This window comes from Dromiciops gliroides, chromosome 1 (genome assembly GCF_019393635.1).
Source record: "Dromiciops gliroides isolate mDroGli1 chromosome 1, mDroGli1.pri, whole genome shotgun sequence".
Classification (NCBI taxonomy): Eukaryota; Metazoa; Chordata; class Mammalia; order Microbiotheria; family Microbiotheriidae; genus Dromiciops; species Dromiciops gliroides.
In genome coordinates, this window is record NC_057861.1 from 33,117,964 (window position 1) to 33,141,671 (window position 23,708).

Genomic DNA, 23,708 nt, shown 5'->3' on the forward strand with positions numbered 1-23,708 from the left:
TTTTCATCATTTCTAAGCATTCAGTAATATTCTGTTATATTCACATATTGAAAATTTATTTAGCCATTCTACTTTATTTCAATTCTTTGCTATCCCCAAAATCTCTATGAAGATTTTGATGTACATAGGACCTTGTTTTTCTCTTTGTGACCTCCTTGAGGTATATATGCATAGTAGTGGGACCTCTGGGTCAATTCTAACATTTTTAGTCACTTTCTAACCATAATTCCAGATTTCTTCCTCCAATAGTCCTGGGCCCATTCACAGCTCCACCAACAGTGTATTAGTGTGCCTAACTCTCCAAAGCTCCTCCAACACTGAATATTACCATCTTTTGCTATTTTGCTGCAACCCTTTTATTTCCTACAGATATGGAAACTGAGGCCCAGAGAAGGGAAGTTACTTGGCCAAGGCAGAAGGTAGAAATGCTGAGAAAGATTCAAATTTATTTTCTGATCCCAGAATTAGTACACTTGACACCACTCCATTCCAGTCCACCCATCCCTCTGTGTCCCATCCTATCCCAGCACACGCCAACCTTTTCCATTGGTTGTTAAAGTTCCTGGGCAACAAACAGAAGTAGTTTAACAGATTTTGAAGTTGCTATTTTCAAAAGAAACACATTCCCCCACGCCTGAGACAAGAGCTCCGGACTTCCCCTACTCTCAGACCTCGGACTCGCATGGTTTGCCTGAAACTTTTTTTAATCCCCTGTTTAGTGAAAGGGACCAGAGATCCGAGACCAAGTAAAGGAAACTTCCGTTTACAGATCTGGAAAGAACTTCGCTAAAACAGATCTGGCCCGTACGGGGATCGAACCCGCGACCTTGGCGTTATTAGCACCACGCTCTAACCAACTGAGCTAACCGGCCCTGTGGGACTTAGCTCGCAAAAGTCCCTTTGAGCTGTCGATCCTCTGTAATCTGCGGGCGGGGACAAGCCGGAAGCCCATTGGGCGCCGCCTGCTCGGGGGCTGGGCTGGGCTGGGGGCCCGGGCTGAGCTGGGCTGGGCTGGGCTCAGCCCTGGCTTCAGCTTCCAGAGCCCGCCCTTTTGGGGGAGGGGGCCCGCCTTCCCCTCCCCTCGGCTGGTTTCGTGCTTCTCTTCAGTGATCACTTAGGTGTTTATTAAACAACAACAAAAACTTTAAAAGTTTATTCTAAACTTAGCCACCAGAACGTAAGCTCTCTGAGGGCGCGGGACTGATGCCTTCCAGCCTTGGCAACCGAACCTTGCACACCGTAGGCGTTTAATATATGCTTGTCCAGTTGAATTTGTGCACTGCTGCCTGTAGCATCCCCTCAGTAGAAGTTACGGTTCTCGAGGGCGGGCGCTATTCATTTTCATTCATTCATTTATTTGGGTCTTTGTATCCCCACGACCGGTACACAGTAATCGCTTAATGAATGTTGTAATCGATGAATGAATGTTGTGTCCCTCCCTCTTCACCCCTGCCCCTCACTAGAACGGAAACTCTTCTGGACAGCAGGGGCTTTTAAAACAAAAAAAGCAACCCAGCCCCTGACATGGGGCTCGGCATATAATAAGCGCTTACTAAGTGTTCGTTGCAGGAATGCCATTTTCTCCCCAAAGTAGGTTAGCCCCGGGAGGCCCGCGCTGCCTTCCGTTTTTTGTCCGGTGGGTCCCGCACCTCGGGGTCAATCGCCTTTTGATCCCCAAGCACCTACACGTGCATATGGGCTTGACTCGGGACACCTCAGCTTGCATCCCCACTTGGGAAGGGAAGCTCTCTGAGGGCAGGCCCCGTTTCATTTCCGTCGGCGTCCTTGGCCCCCCCCCCTTCATTCCATCGAACATTAATTAGGCGCCGCAGCTCGCACGCCCAATTGAGGAGTCCAATGAACAGATTCTTCTAGAAAGGAGTCTGGGTACTCTTGGCTGCACCGTCTCCTCCCCCATAACTGGGGGGTGTGGGGGCGAGTTTGCTCTCCGAGGGCAGGGACTGTTTGGTTTTGGCCTCGGCCTCCCCGGAGCGCAAGAAGGCGCTTAATAAATGCACGTTAGTCCGCACTCGAACCCACGGACACCGAGGGGTCGGACCGAACAACTCCTGGGCTATTCGGTTCCTGACGCTGGGGCTCGTGCCCTTGAACCTGGGCGCTGGGAGCCCGGAGCCCGCAGCCCGCCACCTGGGTTTAAAACTCCGGCGTCCTCGGAATCTCATTTTAGGAACTTAAGGACCCGAACCTGGGCGGGCTCCGCCCACCAGCCCCGGGGAAGGGGAGGAGGAGGCGGGGGAGGAGGAGGCGGGGGAGGGGCCCAGACCTGATTGCGCAGACGCCACTTCTCGCCCGCCTCTTTCCCAGGGTTTGCTGCCTCTTGGCCCAGCTCCAACCCGCCCCGCCCCGCTGCGGGGAAGGGGCGGGCACACCAACTCCGCTCATGACGTCAGTCGGCCTGGCCCTGAGGGGACCCGGAAGCGGAACCGGCGGTAGCTGCGGGAGGCGGGGCTAGGCTGGCGCTTGAGGAGGAGGTGGAGGAGGGGGAGGAGGAGGAGAAGAAGAAGGAGGAGGAGGAGGCGGAGGCGGAGGAGGCAGCGGCAGCAGCCGAAGAGGCCAAGGCCGACTGACCAGCAGCGGCGGCGGGGCAGGGACGGAGAAGGAGCCGCGGGGACACGGGCGGGCGGGCGGACGGGCCCATGGTGCGAGGCCGCTGCGGGGAGACCGCCGCGGGAGAAGCGCCGGGCTGAGAGCGAGCGTCGCCAGGCCGGCCGGGCCAGGCCTCGCAGGGGCCCGCGCCGGGCCATGGGCTCCCTGTTCCGCAGCGAGGCCATGTGCCTGGCGCAGCTCTTCTTGCAGTCCGGCACCGCCTACGAGTGTCTCAGCGCCCTGGGAGAGAAGGGCCTGGCCCAGTTTCGGGACGTGAGTACTCCCGACCGGGGGGGCGGGGCAGGAGGGGGGCTTCTCCGGTGAGTGCCCCGCCCCTCGGCCTCAGTTTACTCCTCCGTGAGAGGGGGGGCTGTGAGGCTGGGGTCTTCCTGGGGCCTCAGACTCCTTCTCTATGAAAGGCCGGGGGAGGGGGCTGGACTACAGCTACGGCCATGGTCCTGTGCCCTTCCGGGCCTCAGCGTTTTCTTTAAAGTGAGGAGGGGGCGGGGTTTGGACCAGATCTGCACCGGTGAGAGGGGTCTTCCTGGGCCTCAGTGTCCTCTTCTGTAAAGTGAGGGGGTTGGGCTGGTCTGGCCTCTCAGGTCCCTTCCTGCTTCCCATCCTGGGGCTTTTGGACTAGAAGTCGTGGTGCAGCCTTTGCTGGAAGCCTTCCGAGGTTAGGAAGCCCCCGGACCTCCAGCCTCAAGGAGCCTGGGCTCTTGGGGCCGAGCAGAACCAGGCTAATCCTTGTTCTGGTCAACTGCCAACCCCTTCCCGTTGCCAGGACACTCTTCCAGCCCTGCTGGGGGAGCGATCCCACTTCGGAAGGGCCCCATTCAGCTGGAAGGACCCACGGAGAGGGGCTGGGGGAGGCACACAAAAGGCGCTCTCACCCCTGGGGTGGGGAACTTTTATTATCGTCCCCATTTTAGGCACACCAGAAAATTGAAGGGGCTTAGGATTGGAGAAGCAAGTGAATTGGGGGATTGTTGACTGACACCTTTGTCCCAACAACCCTCAGAGGTTGCAGGTTAATATTTTCATTTTACAAGTGAGGAAATTGAGGCTCTGAGGGAAAGTGACAGAATTAGAAAGCTTTGATGGGTAATATCATCTCCAGTCCACTCACCTCATTTTACAGATGAAGAAATAGAAGCTCAGGGAAAGAAGTGACCTGCATCAGACACTTGACACTTACTAGCTGTGTGATCCTGGGCAAGTCACTTAACTCCCATTGCCCTGTAAAAAAAAAAAATTTTAAAAAGAAGTGACCTGCTAATATATTAATGCTATAATAATGATTCAGACCACCCATGTTCTGATGCCATGTCTAGTGCCCTCTCCATTGGTGCTGGGTCTTGTGGATCCATCTACACTAGCCATTCCTTCCTTGGCCTCATGTCTTGTTCAGTAATATTGCGGATGCCCGTGTTTTCTTCTGTGCAGAGGCTGGTGTTCTTTCCACTGAACCATGCTGGCTTTCTCTTCAGCAGATATTTGTGTCTTCTGTGTATAAGACTCGGCACTGGGTATTTGATAATCCATTGGGTGAAGTCGTGTTTCTTCATCTGGAATAAAGCAGTCCAAGGTCGGGGTGTGCTCTGCAGAGGAGCCCAGCAGCCCTGTGATGGTAGTGCAGATGTAGTTACCTTCATTTGCCAAGGGAGGAATGTGAGCCTCAGGAAGGAGGCTCGCAGCTGATAAGGCACTTCTCTGCCTCTGTTTCCTTGTCCAGCCACATAGCCAGTAAGTGGCAAGGCCACAGCTGGAACATGGGCTTTCCCACTATTTTCATTTTGTCTCCCAGCTCCAAGATCATCAGGTTGCACTAAATGATGTATTACTACCCTGTTAAGAACTTTGATAGTTTGTGGCCAGCTACTTTGGGCCAGTTCACCCCAATGCCTTTTTTTTTTTTTTTTGGTGGGCAATGAAGGTTAAGTGTCTGAGGCAGGATTTGAACTCAGGTCCTCCTGAATCCAGGGCCAGTGCTTTATCCACTGTACCACCTAGCTGCTCACCACCCCCAATGCCTTTTCTAAACTTGAGTTATCTAGCAACTTTTGTTAATTAGGACAAGGGTTTTCCCGATTTCAAGTAGTTAGGGACCATTTTGGGGACAAGTGTCATGAGTCGACAACAGTAACCTTAGGGGAAAAAAAAAGATGTTTTCATAGTTCTGTGTCCTGGTGGAACTACCAGAATGAGTAACCTGCAAAATGTATCCCCAGGCAATTGAATGAATTGATCATTGGCCTAGTTTTGTAGTGTTGTGCATGTAAATGTTGGAGAATGTTTTCATTTAAAAGCTGCTGACTATGTCTACTCACAAGTTTTGGGTAAGAAAATGACACCCACAGTTTAATGTCTTTGAATTTGATAAATGTTTATAGAATTTATAAGATTTTTTACATTTTGTAAAAGTCAAATTTTCTAAATCCTGGAGGACTTATGTCCTATTCATCTTATTGTTTTGACCAAATTAGTTAAATGTGAGTTGCTAAGAGGTGGAAATGTACATGCTTTACAACTAGAATTTTATTTGTCTAAAGGCTGTTCCTGCTCATTCCGGTTTCAGCAATAAAATGTTATAGCTTTTGAGAAAGCATTAAGAGCCTGAGAGCCCAACTCAAGATAATATTATTTGTGTCATAGATCATTCTGTCTACTAACTGAAAGGCCGATTGGAAATTGGTCATGCTGCAAAAAGGCCTCTGTTTTAAGTGTGAGCTCGGAAAACAAACAGCAGTATCAACATTAGAATAGTTGTGGTTAATGATAAGACTATTAGCTCATAGTTCCATGCAAAGCTCCTGCTACAGCCTACTTGCCTTTCATGCAAGATATTGGACTTTGAGAATTAAAATTGTCGGTTGAGAAAGATGAGTTGATAAAAGTCCTGTGTGACCTCTGAGTCCTTTCCAGCCTGAGATCTGTGATCTTATGACTGAGCTCTAGTGTGTTGGAATATTTTCACTGTTTATTCCTTTTTGTGATTTTCCAGAAACTAGGAATGCTACTTTTTGTTAAAATCTACTAACTTCAAGATAGGTTCTTTCTTTCTTTCCTTCCTTCTTTCCTTCCTTCCTTGGGCAATGGGGGTTAAGCGACTTGCCCAGGGTCACACAGCTAGTAAGTGCCAAGTGTCTGAGGCTGGATTTGAACTCAGGTACTCCTGAATCCAGGGCTGGTGCTTTATTCACTGCGCCACCTAGCTGCCCCAAGATAGGTTTTAAAGAGGTCTAGGTTTGTTTCAGGGAAAAGCAGCATTCTGACTAGATTTTCCTCTGCCTCTTGTTCTTTTACTTTTGGAAGAATAAATTCTCTTAGCTATTCAGCGATTTGAAATACTTGCCTAAACATGTGTAATTTTAAGAAACAGAAGTAAAGCCAGGCATCATAGCAGAAGTGGAATGGAAACAGTTACTTTTAGAACTGCTAAAGCACAGGACCTTGAAGCAAGCTAGTTTTTTTCCCTTTGGACTTTGGTTTCTGGAAGCATTTTCTTCATGGTTCTAAGGCATCAACTCTCCCAGCTGAGTCACTGTCTAGTTGGAGGGCATTAGGATGGAGAGAGGAGCGAGAGTTCGAAGTCTTGAGTCGGAGTCCTGAATCCAAACTTCAGGATTATGCGGTTATAGATTAGGACCCAGAAGGTTCTGTAAAGACCATCTTGTTCAGCTTGTTCATTTTAGAGAGGCAGCTGGATGTCAGAATGGATAGAGAGTTAGATGTGAAGTTGTGGTTGGAAAGATCGGGGTCTCAGTCTTTTACTGGCTGGATACCCCAGGGCAAAATCACTTAATCCTCTACCTGCTTCTGTTTGCTCATCTGCAAAATTGGCAGAATGCTAACTTCTACCTCCCAGGTTGTTGTGAGGATCAAATAAGGAAATATGTGTAAAGTGTTTTCAACTCTGCTATATAAATGCTAGCAATTATTGCTATTGTTATTAATGCTTATATTCTAGACGAGGCTCAGAAAGGGATAAGTAACTTGTCCCTGGACTCCTCTCATTTGTAAAAAAAGAAACAAAAATAATAGATGACATTAAGCCTGGTGTAGTGGGTAGAAGGCTGTTGGATGGCTCTAACCCACATTAGTGGTATAACCCTGGGTAAGTCTGATCTTCTCAGGGCCTCAGGGAAGTTAGCTGTGAGATGTTGAACTGATTTCACTGATGGATTTTTACATACTTTTACTTCCTCACACTGATAAAAATCACCCCCAAAATGTTTATAGCTCTATAAGCTTTCTAACGTTTTTCATTATTTCTTTTTATTCAATTCTTATGATGACCCCATGAGGCAGGTTTTGTGTATAGTATTGTCTTCATCTTATAGGTGAGAAAACTGAGACTCAGAAGTTGCCATCATCAGCAAAGCTATGGAGTGTGAGGGGTTGCTTAGTGGTCAGATTTCTCTGGACTCCAAGCCCACTGTTCATTTTACCCCATATTACCTCTTACTCTTTAAAAAAAATTTTTTTTTTCAAATAACAGGCATTTCTTTTGTTCTGTCTCCCATATTGGCCATATCCAAACATTACTACTCCTTTTCTTACAAGGTGGTTGTAAGGAACTGCTTCACAAAGCTGAAGGTACTATGATAATGAGTAGCTGCTGTTACTTTTCTTAAGAGGATATAGCACTGCATGGATTTCAGCTTAGGTAGTGAATAGTATTTTGGTGTTTTAGAATTGGGTGTTTTAATGTCTTTTTCTCCCCCTCCTTCCCCCAGCTCAACCAAAATGTGAGTGCCTTTCAGAGAAAATTTGTTGGGGAGGTGAAGCGGTGTGAAGAACTAGAACGAATTCTAGGTAATTTTCCTTCTCATTTAACTTCAGAATTTTATGAAGGCAGAGGTGAGAGGGAGGCTGAAGGAGTGGTGCATTGGGGAGTCCAGTGCTATGTGCATTTATTCACAATTTTAAAATATCACCCTCCTGATGTCATTGAGAGGGTCTGGAAAAGTGCACGTGTTCATTGCCCTCTGATTCCTTCCCTTGAGAAATTTCTGGCAGTTTTGCTGGAACTCCTCAGCCATGGAGCCAAGGGATACCCCCCACCCCCACCCGCAGTGTGATAACTTACACTCTTTATTTTGACACCTCCCAGCAATCATGCAGACCAGGCCTCTCCTCCCAAGTATTTTGCCTAGATAGGGTTAACACAAACCACTTAAAAGAGTTGTTGCAGCTCGTGGCACTTGTCCCTTCCACTTGTGGTGTTTAGGATCTGCTAACAGAAACTAGGATATGTGTTTTAACTCTAGTAGCTTGGTACCCACAGTGTCCATTACGTCAGATGGGTTTGATGAACTCTTTTGGAAAGTGGGAGATAGAGATAAGCTAAGAAGTTCAGCGCCTGCTGTCCTAGGGGCTGGGCAAATGGGATATGTGGGATTCAATGTGGCCTGTCCTCATGGAACTTACAGTCTAGTAGAGAGCTGTGACAGACACAGAGAGAAGTCTGATGCAACAGTACAAGATCCTGTGATACATTTTATGCTTTAGAGAAATACAAAGTAAAGTCTGAGGTGAGAGAGGTCATTGCTGATTATGGGGGTGGGGGGTAGGAATAGGGGAACTGAGCATGGGGATGAGGGGGCGAGATAGAGAATCTTCCTTGGGGAAAGTGATATTTAACTTGAACCAGACTCACACTGTGACTTGAGTGTATCCTGATATCTCAGTTAAATGCATATTTTCTGAACTTAAAAATAGGACCAAATTATCTGACAGGACTCTGAGAGATATTCAGCCTTTGGGGATTTAGATTTGTTTTTGACTCAACATAGAAAACTTGGGTGTAAAAATGTTCTGATAAATATGTGAGTATTTTGTCTTGTGAATTTAAGCATATTGGATTTGTCTGATGCCATTCCTTTGATTCCTCCAGCATATTTAGTGCAAGAAATTAAAAGAGCTGATATTCCCCTTCCTGATGGAGACACCAGTCCTCCTGCCCCACCTTTAAAACAAGTTTTGGAAATGCAGGTAATTTTCCCCCCAATAAGATTATTGAATTTAACTCTCTTGAGTTTTTCATATCCCATAATAAATTAGAAAACAACATCACTGTCAATCGTTACTCATTTGCATGTCTTTATCTGTTTAGTATTAACCAAGATAAATATTCATTACAAGCCAGTTTTCTCTTTTCTACCAACCGTACTTCAACTGCTTTTCTTTTTCTTTTTTAAAACTATTTTTCTTTTTTCTCCCTTCTTTAATAATATTTTATTTTTTTCCAATTACATGTAAAGACAGTATTTAACATTCCCTTTGTCTGTCTATCTATCCCATCCATCCATTTATTTGTTCCTTCCTTCCTTTGTTCATTTATTTATTTTGCTGGGCAATCAGGGTTAAGTGACTTGCCCAGGGTCACACAGCTAGTAAGTGTCAAGTGTCTGAGGTCAGATTTGAACTCAGGTCCTCCTGAATCCAGGGCCGGTGCTTTATCCACTGCGCCACCTAGCTGCCCCCTTAACATTTCTTTTAAAAAATTTTTGAGTTCCAAATTCTCTCCCCTACCTCCCTGAGACACAAGCAGTTTGATATAGGTTATACATGTACAATCATGCAAAACACATTTTCATATTGCTTGTGTTGTTAAAGAAGAAAAGAAAAAATAAAGTGAAAAATAGTATGTTTGGTCTGCATTCAGACTTCATCGGTTTTTCCTCTGGAAGTGGATAACATTTTTTGGAGTTGTCTTTGATCATTGTATTGCTGAGAGTAACTAAGTCATTCAAGGTTGATCATTGCGTAGTATTGCAATTACTTTGTACAGTGTTTTCCTGGTTCTGTTCACTTCCCTCCGCCTCATTTCTTGTAAGTCTTTCCAGGTTTTTCTGAAAGTGCCCTGTGTGTCATTTCTTACAGCACAATAGTATTCTGTTACAGTTATATATCACAACTTGTTCGGCCATTCCCCAACTGATGGGCATCCCCTTAATTTTCAATTCTTTGCCACCATAAAAAGAAGTGCTAGAAATATTTTTGTACAAGTAGATCCTTTCCATGTTTTGTTTTTTTTTAATTTCTTTGGGATGCAGACCTAGTGGTGATATTTCTGGGTCAAAGGGTACGTATAGATCTATAGCCCTTTGGACCCAGTTCCAAATTACTCGCCAGAATTGTTGAACTAGTTTATTATAGCTCCAGCAGTAGTGCATTAGTATTCCAATTTCCCCATATCCCTTCCAACATTTATCATTTTCCTTTTCTGTCATATTAGTCAGCCTTATAGATGTGAGGTGATAGTGCTGAGTGATTTAGAGCATTGTTTTTATGTAACTGTAGATAGTTTTGGTTTCTTCATCTGAAAACTGCTTGGTCATGTCTTTTGATCATTATTCAATTGGGGAATCACTTGGATTCTTATACATTTGACTCAGTTTATATATCTGAGGAATGAAGCCTTTAGCAGAGACACTTGCTGTAAAATGTTTTTTCCCAGCTTCTGCTTTACCTTCTATTTTTTATTTTTTTAGTGAGGCAATTGGGGTTAAGTGACTTGCCCAGGGTCACACAGCTAGTGTTAAGTGTCTGAGGCCAGATTTGAACTCAGGTCCTTCTGAATCCAGGGCCGGTGCTCTATCCACTGTGCCATCTAGCTGCCCCTTCTGCTTCTGCTTTCCTTCTAATCTTAACATGCATTGGTTTTATTTGTGCAAACCCTTTTTAATTTAATATAATAAAAACCAGGCTGTTCAAAAATCCACACCAGCTGACCAGTAAATAAAAAAGAGTGTATTTATTGAGTGTTGAGGAATTGCAGTTTAGGACAGTGTGCTGCCTTTGCAGACGGGGATGTCCAGCGAGGGTAGTTACCGCAGGGGTTATAGACATTCAGGAGAGGAGACTAGGTAGCTGGATGGAATGGCGGGTCTCCAGTTGTTGAAGCAGATTTGAGGCTTGGGGATTCAGTTGTTAAATCTGGAAGAAGGGCTGGTATGGTTCTTTATTCAGTAGCACACTGTTAGCTGCTGTGTTTGCTCTCCAGTCACTGTAGAGTTCATTAGATTGGGAAATAGGTTTCAGTTCTGTATCCGTTTTGAAAGCAGTTACCATTCTTGTAACTTCTAGTACTTCTCTATTTTGTCACGGCTACAGAAAGTCATTAGAGCTCTAGAGTATGAATGTGTAAGGAGTGGCAGGAAGTGTAGGATAATGGAAAGAGCCTGTGCCCAGCCTCATTCTGAGGCAAAACACCCGCCTCTGATCCTGACTTCCTTTTTGACTCGGAGCAAGTCACTTCATCTTCCAGTGTATCGGTTGCCACATCTCTAAAATGAGCGAGTGGGACTAGCTGGCCTCAGAGCTCCCTTGTGGCTCCACATCTGTGGTCCTCCGACTTACGGATTACACAATTATGGGGAAGAGCATCTTGACCAAACTTATGGATTGGCCGGCTGTGATGTAGGTAACAATGGATGCTGATGACAAATTATGGAGACTTCCTGGGAATGTGGGGTAAATCCAGCAATTTGTTTTGCAGTGTTCTTCCAAAACTGAATGTTTAAACGTTTTCAAAGGATTTATGTTATGTTTCTGATAACTGACAGAAATGAGATTGTCTTTCAGAATTTGTAGTCTCCCTGGTAAAGTTCTGAGTGGATTCAAAAGTGGAGAAACATTGTTGAGCTATAGGCTGAGAAATAGAAATAGATTTGTCATTATCTATTCTATATTGGAAATGGAAGGAAGAGGGAAGCATTGAGAGAGGAAGGAAGGCTGGTCCAAGTTTGATAACTTGAAGCAGTATAAAGAAGAAAACTAGAAATGATCATGAAGCTGGAGATGAGGGCACAGCTAGTCATCCTGATATTCAGAATGTGAAAGAATAGCAGTCAGTTACCTGAACTGACTTCATGAGGGGAAAAAGTTGTTTCACCAGTTAAGCAAATAGGAAATAAATATTGACACGTTGAAATATTTCCATAGATGGTCAGATAGTGAATCAACAAATATTTATTAAGCACCTACTATGTATTAGACATTGTGCTAAGCAAAAAATGGAGGGGAATAAAGTATAAGAAGACTGGAAGGGTAGGAAGGGGCCAGGTTAAATATGGGGATAGGGGTGGGGATGGGGGTGACATGGTCAGATCTGAGCTATTACAAAATCTAAATTTAATTTTCTTCTTTGTTTCTAGGAACAGTTACAGAAGCTGGAGGTTGAGTTGAGAGAAGTCACCAAGAACAAAGAAAAACTGAGGAAAAACTTGCTTGAGCTGATTGAGTATACACATATGTTACGAGTGACCAAAACCTTTGTTAAAAAGAACATAGAGGTACTGAATGCAGTTCACCAAGTACTAAGTGCCCACCTTGGGCCAAGCCCTGGGCCAGGTGATGGGGTTTCCAAGACAAAAAATAAAGTTCCCCCTTCCTGCTCTCAAGGAGCTGACATTCTTCAACTACCAGGCCCAGGCACATGTCTTTTTAGAGGACAAATTCAGAGTACGAAAGCTATTGACAAGATTTTTTTTTTTTTTTTGCGGGGCAATGGGGGTTAAGTGGCTTGCCCAGAGTCACACAGCTAGTAAGTGTCAAATGTCTGAGGTCGGATTTGAACTCAGGTCCTCCTGAATCCAGGGCTGGTGCTTTATCCACTGCGCCACCTAGCCGCCCCCTATTGACAAGATTTTGCAAGAGATGGGTAGTTACTAGCTAAGATAGTTGTTAAGATCTTAGTGAACATTTACATTGAAATTTGCTAACATGAACGCCACACTGAATCCCATTTCATACCAAAAAGTTTATCTTGTTCACGTTTGTATACTTACCTCTTGTCCTTTGCAGCAGATACAAAAACCTTATTGATTAAGAGACTCATGTATTCTAAACTAATTTAGTCACTTTGGGTGAAAATAATTCCATATAGGTTGTCAGGACAAACTGAAAACTGACCATGTTATTACAGTTGACCCAAGGGAGCTGACAAATAAGAGATGGGATAATGTTTGCTTTTTCTGCAGACCTGCCAAGTTGTACTTCAAAAATGGGTTGGGACACTTGTAGCTGTGCCTAAAATGTTGTTTGTGATGCCCTAAGAACTTGTTTGAAGGCCTGACATGAGGCAGTTTTCATGGTGGGGCAGCAGAGTGATAATGGCTAGGAGGCTGAGCGCCAATCCCAAATAGACCTCAGATATGGCCTTTGTGGACAAATCCTTCAAATGCTCCAAGTCTCAGTGCCCTCATCTGTAAAATGGGGATAATAATACTCTTAGCACCTACCACATAGGGTGGTTGTGAAGCTCCCTTGAACTGATGTAAGTATGACTCTTTGTAGTCCTTAAAGTGAAGCTATAGTAATCCTGGGTTCAAGTCCTGCCTACGCCATATTTACTGTGTGGGTATGGGCAAGTCACATCACCTCTCAGGGTCAATTTGCAGACATTTAAGTGCTTGTTGTGTACCAGGCATTTGAATATACAAAGGCATAGATGAAACAATTCCTACCCTCAAGGAGTTTACTTTCTATCAGAGGAAACAACATTTGCATGTGTAATATAGATAAGATAGATAGAAAATCCATGCAGGGCAATTTTGGGGAGAAAAGACAACTCCCTAAGACTATAAGTTAGCTGATGAATTGCTGATCTGCATCAGTGAAAGGAATTTTTATACTGGGAATTTTCCACATCAATGAAATAAAAAATCTGTTGTCCCCACCCCTTCATTATTATTATTATTATTATTGCTATTAATAAAAATCTTGACTGAAGTATCTGCAAATAGTTTTTTTAATCTGTCTCTTTGTAGTTTGAACCCAGTTATGAAGAATTTCCTTCTTTAGAAAAGGATTCTTTGTTGGACTACAACTGTATGCAGAGGCTAGGTGCAAAATTGGGGTAGGTAGCACTTGGGATCAAGTTTCTTGTAAAGCAGGGACGGGTGCTATAATTAATTAAGCTATGATTCATTAAATGAAGTGAATATATCTAAGAAAACATTGCAGTATTCTCTGCATAGTATTTTATGTATTGAATTGAATAACCTGTTTTGCTTTTTTATCATTTAATAAATCAGAAGGTATCAGTTTCCTTACATGTTTATATCCAGACTCTTTAGTTTTATTTCGAATTAATCTATTTTGTCTCCTGTAATTTCTTCTATTTGTTCAATTGCTACGAATTGTCTTCCCACAGTTGTAATATATCACATTCCAATATTTTCTTTTTGTTTTTTGTTTGTTTTGTTTTTTGTTTTTTTGTGAGGTGATTGGGGTTAAGTGACTTGCCCAGGGTCACACAGCTAGTAAGTGTTAAGTGTCTGAGGTTGGATTTGAACTCGGGTCCTCCTGAATCCAGGGCTGGTGCTCTATCCACTGTGCCACCTAGCTGCCCCCCAATATTTTCTAATGTATTTTTTATGTTTAAATCGTTGACCCATGTGGACTTTATTTTGGTGTTTGTTATGAACTGCAGCTCTACCATTTTTTAGCCATGCTGTCATCCAGTTTTGCCACCATTATTTACTGAACAACAGATTCCTTTCTTGATATTGGATTCATCAAATAGGCCTTTGGTTCTAATACTGGATGATAGAATCTGTTCCTCTGACCTTTTTACCTACTTTATATCTAAGTTTTATAATTAGAGTATAATTTGCATCTATAAATACAAATTCCCCTTCACTCTACCCCTCATGATTTTTTTTTTTGCAATACTTAAAATCTTTGTTCTTTCCTGTAATTTTTTTAATGCTTCCTTATTTTGTGAAATATCTCATGAATATTTTATCTGCTATTACCTTTAATTTGTTAAATTAGTTTTGGGTAGTATTGCCATTGTTCTTATATTGACTTAACTACAAATATATACTGAATATCACTTCCATTAATTTAAGTCTTCCTTTATTTTTCTTTGTTATCTCGTTGTTGTCCTCATTTACAGATCTTGCATGTGTCTTGATAGGTTATTGCCCAAGTATGTGATTCATTTTGTTATTAATGCAAATGATACTTATCTTTCTTTTGTTTTATCTTGGCTCATCCTGCATTATTTGATTGTTGGACTCAGACATGGTGTAGTGGAAAAAACCTTGGGCAGAAGGTCTGGGGAAGATCATGTCATCTCTCCAAGCCTCACTTTCCTCACCTGTAATATAGGGACAGTCATACTTGTCCTTGCATTTCATAAGGGCTGCTATGAAGAAAGTTCTTTGTAAACCATAAGTGCTTTAAATCGATCTGGAGATTCATGTATATATCTCTTCCCTCCACCAATGCAGATCATAACCTATCTATAACTTAGTAACTGACTAGTCTTTGACAGCTATTGTGGCTGAAAAATTCATCAGTCTTTGGCCCAGATGGTAATAGATTTCTCTGAATTTAGTGGGACTGGTCCTTGGAAGACAGATGTATATAGTCTGTTACTGGACCTGCACTTGACTGCATCAGGCCTTGACGAAGTTCTGAAGTTAGAACATTAGCTAAAGGTGGACCTCAAAGTTGTCTTGAAGAAATGAGCCTATGTGATTGATTTTTTTTTTTTTTTTTGGCTAGCAAACTGGACCTAGGGCCCCTTTCATCAAGTATTCCATAGACTTACTACACTCAACCAGAGCCTAAGTTGGGTTACATAGTTCAGGGACCTTGTAATTGAATTATTCTATGACCATTTCATTATTCCTGTTGATTTCAGCTGTGAAGTAATTTAACTGTTCTGTTAAATAAGTAAGTATTCTATATTGTTTCCTAGATTTGTGTCTGGTTTAATTCACCAAGCAAAAGTTGAAGCATTTGAAAAAATGTTGTGGAGGGTCTGTAAAGGGTATACCATTGTGACCCACGCGGAGCTGGATGAATGCCTGGAAGATCCCGAGACAGTGAGTGACCATTGAGGCTGTCATTGCTCATGTCTGTACCTTTTAGATGGAAGTATGTCAATAGCTGTCTTTCTTAGGATGAGACTTACTTGACCTGTCTATAGATGGAAGATTTCCTTCTACTTGCCTGCCTCTTCTTTCTCTCTCTCCTCTATTGGGATAAACAAAACAGACTCACAACCAAATTAACAAGCATATGTTGTGCCTGCTCAGTGACAGCCACTGTACAAAGTGCTGGGGAGAGAGCATGTAGACAGCTATGTACAAATCAATACATACAGAATAAATTGGAGATACTCAGCAGAGAGTGGAGAAGGAAATGGCAAAGCACAACAGCATCTCAGCTAAGAAAACCCCCTGTGGGGCCATGGAGAGTCACACATGGACTACTGAACAGCATGAAACAATCAACAGAGAGGAGGTATTAGCATTAGGGGAGACTGGAAAAGACTTCTTGTAGTAGGTAGGATATCACCTGGGACTTGAAGGAAACCAGGAAATTCAGGCGACAGAAATGGGGTGGGGTGGGGGGGAGAAAATTCTAGGCTGGGGCATAGCCAGTGAAAATGCCTGGAGGCAGGGGATGGAGTTGAAGGCACAGCATGGAGGCCAATGTCACAGGATCCCCTCTGGATGCTTAAAAGTATTTTTTCTTCGATATGGGAGCTCCGGATTTGGTTGTAGCATTCCTGGGCTTTTTCCTTTTGGAGTTTCTTTTTTATTCAGTTTGCTCTCTCATTCTAATAGATCCAGGTAGTTTTCATTCAGTATTTCTTGAAACTGTGTGTCTAGGCTTTCCTTTTTATTGTGCATTTCAGGGAGTCCAGTGATTTATTGCTGCATGATCTGTTTTCCAGGTCAACTTTTTGATATCAGATAATTTAGATTTTCTTCTTATATCTGTCCTGGGAGTCATTGATTTCTGTTTGGTGTATTTTCATTTTTCAGGGAGCCTATTGCTTGGCTAAGGTTATAATATCCTTCTAATTCTTATCTTCAGAACATTTATTTCATTTTCTGTCTCTTGTTTCATCTAGGCATTCAGGTCATCTTTGTAAAAAAAAACCCAAAAAATCCCAAAACTCTTTTTTCCCTCTGAGTTTTTGCCTGTAGTTACAGAATCTCTTGTTCCTTCTTTTGGAGAGGTCACTATTCTACAATCTTTTTTTTATGCTGATGGGTGTTTTCTAATAAAAGAAAACCTTTTCAGCTTTAGTTCCCCAACTGGGACCCTGTGTAAGGACCAGTCTCTAGCCCCTCTTTACTTTTTTGATAGTGGTCAGCTTTCTTCCTACATAGACCTCTGCGTCTCTGGATTAATCCTCCCTTCCTATACTGGTGATCTTGGAAGCTCAAATCACTGGATCTTCAGAGTCTCTACGGCATCTTAAGACAGTACCCTAGACGTCTTGGAGCTCTTATTTTGGTAGCTCCTTGGACCCTATGGGGAATTGCTTTAGGAAGTGATTAGATGATGTCCTCAGAAAAGCAAATTTTAAAAAATTTTCTGGCATTAAACACTATGATATTCTGAAAGAAACCTCACAGGGAGTGCAAAGAGCTAAAAGCAGGATGAAACTCCTGAATCTCTTCTGTTGGTCAAAGGCCTTTTCTTCCAAAACTTTTTTTTTTTTTTGGCGGGGTAATTGGGGTTAAGTGACTTGCCTAGGGTCACACAGCTAGTAAGTGTTAAATGTCTGAGGTCACATTTGAACTCAGGGCCTCCTGAATCCAGGGCCGGTGCTCTCTCTACTGCGCCACCTAGCTGCCCCTCAAAACTTATTTCTGACACTTGCTGTCAGAATGTTGTAATGTGTGAACCGAGATACCTTGAGAAATGACAGTAAAAGTAGAAATCATTGTTACCTTTCTCTTTTTAGGGTGATGTCACAAAATGGTATGTGTTTTTAATATCCTTTTGGGGTGATCAGATTGGCCAAAAAGTTAAGAAGATATGTGATTGGTAAGAACAACACTTTTTTCACATTGCTTATTATTCTAAATTCAGTAACATCCACTAATTCTTTATAAAGCACTCTTTTCATTTAAGGAGTACCATTACTAGGTCTTTGTGTAGAACCATTCATTGCTGTTTGGCCACATGATTTTTTTCAAAATTTTATCATAAAGTATTTCATATCTTACTGTAAGTTATTTTATATATTAATGTTGTGTTAGATAATTTTGAGTAATTTAAAATTAGGGATTATATCCAACTATGTTGCAAAGCTTATCTTTTTCTATGAAATTAGAGATTTAAGATTATTTTAGGATAGAATGATAAAATTATGTCTTTTTGTGCTGTGGTACCATCTTTATCCAAATACTATTCATTCGTTGTTTTTAGGCAGATATTTTAATCTTTTGCTAAGAACTTTGTCACTAAACTTTGTTGATAGAGAGGAACCTGCAGTATTAGAAAAACTAACCAAATCCCCAACCCCCAATTCTGTTTTTATATTTATGGAAGTCTTCAGTTCTTTCGCAGTGGGCACCCAGGTATTTCACAGGGGTCCCTGGGTGACCAGTCTGGGCAGAGTCTGGGTAGCCTGACTGGATCTTGGGAAGAACGGCTAGAGCATTGGCCCCAAAGTTCTAGGTTCTAGTTCTGACCCTGTCGTCTTTGGGCCTCAAGATCTTCTTTGGAGCTGGAGGGTCCTCATGAGAATGCTCATTCTAGTATTTAATACTCATGTGCCCGGGAAAGACACTTGAGCTTTTTGGGTTCTTTTCTAAATTAAAGGGGTTGCTGTAGATCTCCAAACCTTATTCCAATTCTGAAATTCAGTTCTATGATTCCCAGAGACTTGTGTCGGCAATTATATTGTTTGTAGTAAAAGCCTTATCTAGAAAATGGATAATGGTGCCTCCTAAAGCTTCAGTATAATAAGCCTGGATTCTTTTTATTTTTATTTTATCTTCTGGTGGCAGTTGGGGTTAAGTGACTTGTCTGGAGTCACACAGCTAGTCTGGGGCTGTAGTATTTGAACTCAGGGCCTCCAGACTGCCTGACTGGTGCTTTGTGCATTATGGTGCTACCTTGCTGCTCCTACGTGATAGTGAGATGTGGTGTCCTGGGGAGAAGCTGAAATTGAGTGATAGGAAAGAGGAAGAGCTTCATTGTAGAACCCCAGGACCAAAAACTCCCCAAGTTGGGCACTTTGGCTTCCCTCTCTTCCCCTCAATGTAGTGTCTCTGTTCATCTCATCACGTTCATTTCCAAATATATTCCCTTCCCTGGTCCCTACGCTGAGCTATCTTTTGTTACATAGATTCTAAAAGAGGAGAAAAAGCAGTTGAATAAATCAGGCACATCACATGTTTAGAAGACTGTAGCTAGCATTCTGTGTCTGTAAGTCCCGTACTTCTGCAATGAAGAGAGGGAGAGAGCTACAAACTATCATTAACATTACATAGGGGGGCAGCTAGGTAGTGCAATGGATAAAGCACTGGCCCTGGATTCAGGAGGACCTGAGTTCAAATTTGGCCTCAGACACTTGACACTAGCTGTGTGACCCTGGGCAAGTCACTTAACCCTCATTGCCCCACACAAAAAAACAACAACAACAACATTACATAGCATTCAGTGTTGTTATTTAGTGATCTTGTTTCTTGTGGTATCAGTATTGATTCTATTGTTGGCACCTCTTATAGATAAAAAAAAAAGTTAACAATATTCTTTTTGTAACATCATTGTTACTTTCGAATGATCTTTCCCATCTCCCTCCTTTCTTAGTAACAAATAAATACAGTTGAGCAAAATACATCAACACTTGGCTGTGTCTGAACATGCATGCCTCATTCCCCACCTGAGGTAGCTTTCTCCCGAGAGGTAGCAGGCATACCTCATTAACTCTCAGTCCTCCAAAGTCACCAATATTGGTTACTGCCCTGATCAGAGTTTTGAAGTCTTTCAGTGTTCTCTTTTACATTATTGTGCTCATTGTGCACTTTGTTGGCCTGGTTTTGCTTACTCTCAGCATTCTCTCAGTTCATACAGATCCTCCTAAGTTTCTCTAAACTTACTGTATTAGGGGTGTATGTGTTGCTATTACTTTTTTTTATTTTTTAAGTTTTTTTAGTGAGGCAAATTGGGGTTAAGTGACTTGCCCAGGGTCACACAGCTAGTAAGTGTTAAGTGTCTGAGGCCGGATTTGAACTCAGGTCCTCCTGACTCCAGGGCTGGTGCTCTATCCACTGCGCCCCCTAGCTGCCCCTTGCTATTACTTTTATGTGTCACAAATTGGTTCAGTCTTTCCCTAAAGCTAAACACCCACTTTATTTCCAGTTCTTTGTTACTACAAAAAGTGCTGCCTTAAAAGTTTTTGTACACATGGGACATTTCTGCCTTTGCCCTTCTTGGAACAGATATCTGACAGTGGGCACCTCTTGTAGTTCCCAGCCCGTGACAACTTGGCAGATTTGACACAATTCAAAACCACTGGGATCAGTGATGGGAATGCAGATCTAGAGGACAGGGAGGGCAGGGACTGTCTTCCTTCTGGTTTGTATTGGTATTGTCAGCATTGAGTCCAGTGCCTAAGAAAAGCTCTAGCCATCTATCTGTCATCTAAGAGGTGAAGAACTCTCCTTTGCCTCCTCCTTCAGGGGCCACCTCAGATATTTTACAAGACCTGTATCTGTGTGGTAGAGAGATAATTACTCTTAGTTTTAGATGTTGCTTCTCCTCGTATGTGTAAAATGTGTTTTAATTGTGTTTCCTAGTTATCACTGCCATGTTTATCCATACCCCAATACTGTTGAAGAGCGAAAAGAAGTTCAAGAGGGGCTAAATACACGAATACAGGATCTTTATACTGTGAGTATGACAGAAGTGGTCATGTCTTCTTCCATGGGCTTTTTAGGTCAGAACAGAGTTCACTTCTTCTTTGAAAAAAATAAAAACTTGTTGGGTTATCTTTTGTTTTAACATTATCTGTTTCCAATTGTCGCTTTCCTCCTATTCCCTAAAATTCTGTAAAAGAGGAAGGAAAAAAAAGTTTAGCAAAACTAGCAAATATCTTGACTACGTATCAGAAAAATCTGATATTAGTGTTCCATACCCACAGTCAAGGCAACAAGTCAGTCAGCATTTATTAAGCACCTACTGTGTGTTGGGCTCTGTGTTAAGCCCTGGGCATATAGAGAAAGGCAAAAGAGGAGCTCGTAGGATAGTGGATTCTCACTTCCTCCTGTATTTTATATCCCTTCTTTCACAGCATTCAGTTCTTATTGTTTTCTGGTCATTCTTTCCATAGACTTTGTTATAGTCATTGTGTGTCCTATTTACTTCACTTTCCATTAGTTTATATAAGTTTTTCCTTGCTTCTCTGTAGTCATTGTGTCAATAATGAATAATATTCCATTATATTCATGTGCAACAAACAATTTGTTAAGCTCTTCTCTGCTCAGTAGGCATCTGCTTTGTTTCCACTTCTATGTTATAACAAAAGGTGCTGCTTTCAGTGCTCTGTAAGTGTTTTATTTTTATTATTGAGCTCCTGGGGTATAGCCTACTTAGTGGAATCTCTTAATTATCAGGGACTGACAATGCCGTCACTTTCTTCTCATAATTTCAAATTGCTTTCCAGAATGGTTGAATAAATTCATAGCTCCACCAGCCACTAATGCACAGTGGGCCTGTCTTTCCACAGCCCCTCCAAAATTGACTATCTTTTGTCTTTGTCTCTGTGCTGAAAGTCGGGTGAAATCTCAGAGTTGTTTTGATTTGCATTTCAAACAGCTTGATCCTTTGGGTGATTATTGATACTTAAAAGGTTGGTGACAACATGGACACCAAGATGTTTATGCTTTTCCCTTTCATTGTCACGTGGCTGTGGAACCTTATTGAAAACCCAGGGATATGAACTTAAAAAATGAATTCTTTGGCAAAGCTCAGTTTGGGAGTGGGAAAGCTCGGCGGTCACATGTGTAACAAGGAAGATTTTTCATGTTACTTTCTCAAGTAACATTATAATGTCTAACTAAAGCATGTTTCCAATGCTAGTCCTACTTTCCTTGGTACATTGATATGTATTTTGTGATAAGCCAGTTTGTATGTATTAAAGTGACTGGTGGACAGTAATACGCAGGGGGCACATTTTTTTGATGGATGCCGAGTGGGTCATTTTCAGACCTCAAGAGAATGCAAATACCTTGTTTCAGTCTTAATCTTTCGTAAATTTGATTGCAGTTTTTTTATCACTAAAAGACAAACCATTCCCATTATATGGTTTATTTTTTTAAGTGGCTGATGGTAGGAGGGAAGTTCCATTTTACTGGATCTAATTTTATTTATGGCTTCATTTAAAAAATTCTTTTTACCAAGGTGCTGCACAAGACTGAGGATTATTTAAGGCAGGTGTTAAGCAAAGCTGCTGAATCGGTCTGTTCTCGAGTTGTTCAAGTGCAAAAGATGAAGGCGATTTATCACACGCTGAACATGTGCAGCTTTGACGTCACAAACAAGTGTCTTATAGCTGAGGTCTGGTGTCCAGAGGCAGATCTGCACAGCTTGCGTCAGGCTCTGGTGGAAGGATCCGTAAGTTGCCTCACAACTAAAAGATAGCAAGCCACCTCATTGTTAAGGTGGAAAGGAAAAATGAGAAGAGGTCTGAAATAATCCAAGGCAAAACGAGAGCTCCGAGTCTGCTTCCTACTGTACGCAGGAGCAGTCTGTTAGTCCATAGGCGGCAATGCTGGGGGTTGTCTTAGCATTACCCAGTGATGATGACAACAGTTAACCCCAAACTAGCACTTTTTAGGTGCGACTACTGAGGCTCAGGGAGTCACATATCCTGGAAGTGTCAGGTGAAGGTGTTGTGTTCTAGAAGGAAAGAGTGTTGTGGATTTGTATTTGGAGGATCTTTGCCCTTCTGTGAACCCTCCCTGAGCCTCCCATTTCATATCTACAAAACGAGGTGGGTAGACCTTAAGGTATGTGAGATCTCATCAAGCTGTCGATGTTGGATCCCCAAAGACACCCAAGTCCTTTCCTCATGGCTCGTTACCCAAGGAGCCTGGGGTGTGTGGCAACGGCCCTTATTGTATTAAAAAGGTTCCAGGCCCAGCAAGGTGGAGACACCCGCACCGCAGTCAGCTTGTACATTTTATTTCCCTGTATTCATAATTTTAAATTGTATCTCATAAACTCTGCTTTGATTATTTAGTTAAGAGGTTTCTTAATCCTGTGCTTATCAATTTTGGGAGTGGAGCAGTGTGGTGGAACTTTATAAACAGCCCACATTAAATTAATAGCAGTCAGATAGCCAGTTAGTCAAAAGTCCCCAGATTAGTCCTCAACAAATTAGCCCCCAAATTACTCTAATAGTTAGCTAAAATATTTTTACAGGTGTTTCAGGATCAGTGGGTTGATTTCAAATTCCTGGAAAGAGATTAGTGGTGATTCAGTCCAACTCTCATTTAGTTAATGAGGAAACTGAGGCTTAGAGGGATTCAGGGACTTGGCACAGGACGGAAGAGGCCAAGGAAAAGGAAATTTTGGTACAAAGGATTACATTTAACTACCATGTGATATTGTACAACTCTTAGGACACAGATATGAAATGGCCAGTATGGAAAGTTAGGATGACCCTTGCAAACTTTTACATGGGCTCTAGAGATAATTAGTCCTAAGAGGGCACATTTGCATGGTGTGCTAAGGTTTGCAGAGTGCTCACTCTGTGGTGATTCTGTGAAGTAGGGAGCATGAGCACTAGTGCATTCTTATTTATTTTTATTTTTATTTTTTTAGGCACTGGGGGTTAAGTGACTTGCCCACGGTCACACAGCTAGTAAGTGTCAAGTGTCTGAGGCTGGATTTGAACTCAGGTACTCCCGAATTCAGGGCCAGTGCTTTAACCACTGCGCCATCTAGCTGCCCCCAGTGCATTCTTAATTTACTGACAGGGAAACTGACTCAGAGTGATATAACAGATTCATGATAACACTTCTAGGAAGTGACAGGGCTAGGGGTGGGACCTGTAAGGGCCAAATTTAGTATGGGGAGAGTTTATTGGGTGGCTTGCCGTAATATTGAGGTAAGAAAGGAGATTAACAGCCTCTTTCAAAAAACAAAACAGGGTTTATTAATGGGAATGAATTTAAAACACAAGTGAGGTTAATAAAGCTAGGGACAGGGGCAGCTAGGTGGCGCAGTGGATAAAGCACTGGCCCTGGATTCAGGAGTACCTGAGTTCAAATCCGGCCTCAGACACTTGACACTTACTAGCTGTGTGACCCTGGGCAAGTCAC

At 42.5% G+C, this 23,708-nt stretch overlaps 1 protein-coding gene and 1 non-coding gene across 2 annotated transcripts in view; one reads left to right on the plus strand and one right to left on the minus strand.

Moving 5' to 3' along the window:
- Nucleotides 1–798: 798 nt before the first annotated feature.
- Nucleotides 799–872, minus strand: TRNAI-AAU. The gene has a single exon. It is a non-coding gene; the product is annotated as a tRNA-Ile (tRNA).
- A 1,685-nt stretch (nucleotides 873–2,557) lies between these two features.
- The window catches only part of ATP6V0A2 (ATPase H+ transporting V0 subunit a2), a 46,206-nt gene continuing 25,055 nt past the window's right edge, over nucleotides 2,558–23,708 (plus strand). The window contains exons 1-9 of the mRNA XM_043972214.1: nucleotides 2,558–2,880; nucleotides 7,347–7,425; nucleotides 8,507–8,604; nucleotides 11,772–11,909; nucleotides 13,386–13,474; nucleotides 15,329–15,455; nucleotides 17,336–17,418; nucleotides 20,181–20,274; nucleotides 21,784–21,996. Of these exons, the coding sequence (XP_043828149.1) occupies nucleotides 2,764–2,880; nucleotides 7,347–7,425; nucleotides 8,507–8,604; nucleotides 11,772–11,909; nucleotides 13,386–13,474; nucleotides 15,329–15,455; nucleotides 17,336–17,418; nucleotides 20,181–20,274; nucleotides 21,784–21,996 (1,038 nt within the window). The 5' untranslated portion in view covers nucleotides 2,558–2,763. The remainder of the gene's footprint in view (nucleotides 2,881–7,346; nucleotides 7,426–8,506; nucleotides 8,605–11,771; nucleotides 11,910–13,385; nucleotides 13,475–15,328; nucleotides 15,456–17,335; nucleotides 17,419–20,180; nucleotides 20,275–21,783; nucleotides 21,997–23,708) is intronic.